Genomic DNA, 4,983 nt, shown 5'->3' on the forward strand with positions numbered 1-4,983 from the left:
CCTGCTCCTTCACCTGTTTACCTGCTCCTTTTTACCTGCTGTTGTCTACCTGCTCCATTACCTGAGGGGACAGGGACAGCGGGGACTCTAGAACGTGTCTCGCTGAAGGATTTTAATCTCCTCCTGATGTCGACACTGAAAACATTTGGAATCCAAACAGAGATCAGGAGCTCCAGAACCACCTGACCTGAACAGGTAACAGAGAGTTTCTGTCCTTACCTGTGAGGACAGGACGGTTCGGCTACTATCAGCTGAAGTTGGCTCCTCTTCACAACACTCCTCAGACTTCCTCTTCTTTAGAGAGTCGACCTGTGATAAACTCTGCTTCCAGCTTTAACTCAAACACACTAAATTTAATTATCTTTTATTTGGACTCAAAGATCAAAAACCTTGTTCAAATAGAACCAGAAAAATACGAGTTTGTATTTTTTCCACAGAGACAAACCTCTAAAAAGTAAATTCAACAAGTAATCAAATTACTGCTAACGTTCCTTCTTCACCCGTCACAAGAGAATCTCCGCCCACCGAAACTGCTCCCTGTGATTCTATTGGCCGGCGCGGGTTGGGAAACAGCCAATCAGAGCGCAGCTCGCGGTTCTTAGCGGAGTGAGGGGGAGAGTCGCGAGCAGAGCGACCCGCTCCGTGAGCAGCTGATCCGGCTTCATTCTGGGCTCCGGACCGACCAACGACCCGGTACCGGTGCGGTTCTGCTGGACCCGCCCAGGTAAGGCCCAGTCCCCGGCTCAGAGACAAGTTTTTCTCCTGAAGAAACTTTTTTCTGCTTTAACTTCTCCTGGTTGGAAGTCTTTTAGTTCTGGATGTTTTTAATCTTAAAGTTAATGTTGGTTTAAATCAAAGTTCAAAAAAAGAAATCTGGTTTTAAAAAGTTGAAATAATTTCACTCCAGGTTAAAAAAATACAGACAGAAATGTTTCTATTTGTTTGATTAATCCTGTTTTTATTTTTATAAACAGATTAAAGACTGAACTGAAATCAGATTTGGAGGAGCCCCGCAGAACCCCGCAGAACTCCGCAGAACTCCGCAGAACTCTGCAGAACCCCGCAGAACTCCGCAGAACTCTGCAGAACTCTGCAGACATGTCGGACAGCACCGGCTGTGAGTTTGAAATCGACGTGGAGACTCTGGAGACCGAAGACCTGGGCCTTGAAGAGTCCTGCAGCCGGCCCGGTTCGGCTCCGCTCGGAGACGGGACCAGGAGCGAGGAGCCGCCGTGCCCCAGCGGCCTGAGCTCGGGGGACCAGAGGAAGCTGAGCCGGACTCCGAAGTGCGCCCGGTGCCGGAACCACGGGGTGGTGTCCTGCCTGAAGGGCCACAAGCGCTTCTGCCGCTGGCGCGACTGTCAGTGCGCCAACTGCCTGCTGGTGGTGGAGCGGCAGCGCGTCATGGCCGCCCAGGTGGCCCTGAGGAGGCAGCAGGCCACGGAGGTGAGCGGGGAGGGGGAGAGGGAGCTCCTGTCTGAGGAGGAGCGGGGAGGAGAGGGAGCTCCTGTCTGAGGAGGAGAGGGAGCAGCAGTTGAGGCTCCGGGCCCCACTGAGGGCCACCCTGCGTCAAATCTGGCCTCTAAGGAGGATCTCCAGAAACTAAATGAAACAAAGTTCCGGTCTGATCAAAGATAAATCAGATCAAAGATCAATCAGATCAAAGATAAATTAGATAAATCATTTCAAAGATCAATCAGATCAATCAATGAATTGAAACTCTTCTGCTGGTTGTTGGATGATTCAGGAGCTCAGACTCTGTTTGAAATAAGAAATAAAGAATGGAATCATTAAATGAATTACTTAAATAATCTGATTGTTTTAGTTTCTTCGTGAAAAATATTAATATTTTAGATTCTAAATACAAATCTAGGGATGAACGGTGATAAAACGATGTTTCCTCTCTTCAGACACTTGGCGCTGCTGCTTCAGGCTCTTCAAAATGATAAATAGATTTATTAGATAAATAGTTTTTGCTCAAAAATAATGTTTAGTGAAAAATTCTTATAAGAACAAACATGTTTTTTATAAATAAAAACTTGCTGCTCAGATTTTATTTTATTTTAATTAAAAAACTAAATCTTTTTATTAAATGTTATAAACACAAAGTCTTCTTTATTTAAATTCTTTATTCTTTATTTAAATTTAAAGCTCCCTGCTGCGTCCTTATATTCGCAGGTTGAGATCGCGGGAGCAGAACCGTCTGATGGTTCCTCCAACCCGTTTTAACGAGACGCCAAGGCTCTGGAATGACGCTCACTTGATTCTGTGGACTCTTTGAAGAGTAAACTTAAAACACATCATTTTTGCAAAGCTTTTTAAGGATTTCTGTGTGTTGGTAGGACTAATAGTGAAGTAATGAGTTGTGTTTTTTACAATGTGCAATCTCTGTAAAGCACTTTGTGAATGTTTATGTCTGTGAAAGGTGCTCTATAAATAAACTTTTACTTACTTACTAATGTTAAAGTTAATTTATTAATATCAAATATTTTTCAGTGATTTAAACCGTGTTTCAGGTCGTCTTCACGTCTTCAAAAGGATTATTTTTGCATAAATGAGTCTCCGATGAAATTTTCAATAAGTTCAAGTTTTTGAACAAATTCTTTTAAACTTTTCCAGTTTGTTGAAGTTTACAATAATTATCCGAGATGGTAAAACACTCCTAATTTTTTTTTTATTGTTAGATAACTGTATTTTGTGAGCTTTAATTATGTTTAAGTTATTTGTTAAAAGTGAAATCATCATGAATCTGATTTATTATTTGAAATGATCCAAACAAACAGTTTGCTGGTGTAGATTCTCAGTCGTCCAGGACACGGTAAATCAAACCAAAACCAACTGGAAGACGTTTCTCTTCTCATCCGAGGAGCTTTCTGAATTTAAAAAAAAAAAAGGAGATGTCGCCTCGGATGAGAAGAGAAACGTCTTCCAGTTGGTTTTGGTTTGAACCTTTTTTTGGACCAAATAATCAGTTTTTATCTGAGGATGAAGGCAAACCTCCTGGCAGCAGGATTTAAAGTTTCTCTCTTTGTTTCTCTGTGTTTCAGGATAAAAAAGGGATTTCTGGGAAAGTGATTCCAGCAGAAAGGAGGATTTATCAGCGGCACATTCGACCGTCCACCATGCTGGCTAAAAGCATCCTGGAAGGTAACAGAAAACAAAATAACTTTTTTCTGTTTTCCTTAAAAATCCTTCAAAGACAAATAAAACTTTCTGACGTCAGTTTGTTGTATTTGAAACCTTTCTGACTCGTCTTCCTCAGGGTACCGTCCGGTCCAGCCGGATCCCTTCCTGGCAACCAACACGTCTCTCCCTCCTCCGCTCAGCGACCGGATGAGGAAGAGGAGGGCCTTCGCCGACAAGGAGCTGGAGACCATCATGTTGGAGCGCGAGTACAAAGAACGAGAGCTGATGGAGAACGGCCAGGCGGCCTCAGGCCCGCTCATCTTCCCCGGCGGCCTGGTCCACCACGCTGCCGAGTACAACTCCTATAAGACGGCCTTCTCCCCGGCAGCGCCGGTGGAGCCGCAGCCCAAAGAGCTCTGCAGCTTCCTCGGCCCGAACCGCCTGGATCTGTCCGTGCAGTACCCGCCCGGCTCCGCAAACGTGGAGCTCATCTCTTCCAACGTCAGCGTAGCCACAACCTACCGCCACTACCCGCTGCAGCCTGCAAGAGGCGGCTTTGTGATGTGGCCCCGAGGCCCCTCCAGCCTGGGGGACGCGCTGCTCTATCAGCAGTGCCTGTTCAACGCCACGGCCGTGCAGAACCTGAAGCCCGGCGCCGTGTGGGAGCCCAAAGTCATGCCTGCTGAGAGCCAGCCTCCGGAAACGGAGGCCGCCGCTAAACTGGAGGGGTCCCGAGCCGCCGCTCTGCAGGACTCCTCAGACCTCCAACGGCCCGACCCGAAACCCCCCAGCGTGGGGCAGAAGGAGTGCTCAGCCTTCTCTCCACCCAAGAGGAGCTTTGGACAATCCTTCGCCAACACCCAGTCCCTGAACTCCAGCCACGAGCCGAACCAACTGAGCAAAGAGAAACTTTCCACCAAACTCAGCTCCTTCCACTCCCTCCTGCAGAACTCCCAGACTGAGAACCCCCCCGCTGGGGCCGGGTCAGAGGTCAGAGCCCCGTACTGCAAAGATCTGCTCCAAGAGGCGGCCCGCAAGTTCCGGGAGTGCACCGCCAAGGACAGTCAAGGGTTAAAGGTCACAGACAGGTTCAGCAAAGACTTTCTGAGCAAAGCTGGGAACAAGATGGCGTCCAGCGAGTCTCTGTCGTTCTCTGTGGAGGCCATCTTGAAACGCTCGCCGCCCGCCATGAGTCGAGCTTTCCAATCCTTCTGACCCTCTTTGCACTAAACGGATGTGAAACACTGCAGCAGATCTTCACTTTGTCTAAATAATGTTCAATTATTCTGTTTTATATCTGCATGTTTCCAGAACTTTATTCTGTAAAGTATTTAAATATTATCCAACAGTTCCTCGTGTTAATAAAACTGAACCAAATCATTCATTCATCTTTTTGCCAGGATTCCGTTCTGCACAAACAGATATTTACAAACCTTTGACACAATCAAACTTCATGTATTCATAAAATCAGTCATACATACATCATGACAATGATTAATGTTAAAGAACATTTATCTTTAAGATTTTTAAGGTCTAATGTTATCATGAATTTATTCTCATCATTCAACGAATTCAGATCAGGCAGGTTCAACTTTTAAGTCCAAGCATCTTCATGGTAACCTGACAGAAATTCAAATAAAGATTTTATACTAGAAAAACAGCAGAGTGACTGAAAACGTTTAAAAGGAAATGACAAAAGTCAGATTATTGATGATCAAACTGTTCCTGAGATGAAACGTGATCCGAGCTTCATGATGCTTCTTCTCCGCTCGTTCCTTTCCTCTGAGGTCTTCTGGAGTGTGTGTGTGTGTGTGTGTGTGTATGTGTGTGTGTGTGTGTGTGTGTGTTAAATCTGCG

General features: G+C 45.7%; 1 protein-coding gene across 1 annotated transcript; it reads left to right on the forward strand.

Annotated features, from left to right (window-relative positions):
* Positions 1 to 618: 618 nt before the first annotated feature.
* Positions 619 to 4,510, forward strand: dmrt2a (doublesex and mab-3 related transcription factor 2a). The gene is made up of 4 exons (XM_017440780.3): positions 619 to 724; positions 975 to 1,446; positions 3,048 to 3,147; positions 3,263 to 4,510. Exons 2-4 carry the CDS (start codon positions 1,099 to 1,101, stop codon positions 4,339 to 4,341), a joined length of 1,527 nt encoding a protein of 508 aa, XP_017296269.1. The 5' UTR covers positions 619 to 724; positions 975 to 1,098; the 3' UTR covers positions 4,342 to 4,510.
* The last annotated feature ends 473 nt before the right edge of the window (positions 4,511 to 4,983 follow it).

Source organism: Kryptolebias marmoratus, linkage group LG1 (assembly GCF_001649575.2).
Source record: "Kryptolebias marmoratus isolate JLee-2015 linkage group LG1, ASM164957v2, whole genome shotgun sequence".
NCBI lineage: Eukaryota > Metazoa > Chordata > Actinopteri > Cyprinodontiformes > Rivulidae > Kryptolebias > Kryptolebias marmoratus.

Excerpts from the sequence above, each read along its gene's own strand:
- dmrt2a (XM_017440780.3), top strand. The coding sequence starts at position 1,099 with ATGTCGGACAGCACCGGCTGTGAGTTTGAAATCGACGTGGAGACTCTG. Across the intron at positions 1,447-3,047 it reads GGAGGCAGCAGGCCACGGAG|GATAAAAAAGGGATTTCTGG; the intron begins GTGAGCGGGGAG and ends TCTGTGTTTCAG. Across the intron at positions 3,148-3,262 it reads GGCTAAAAGCATCCTGGAAG|GGTACCGTCCGGTCCAGCCG; the intron begins GTAACAGAAAAC and ends CGTCTTCCTCAG.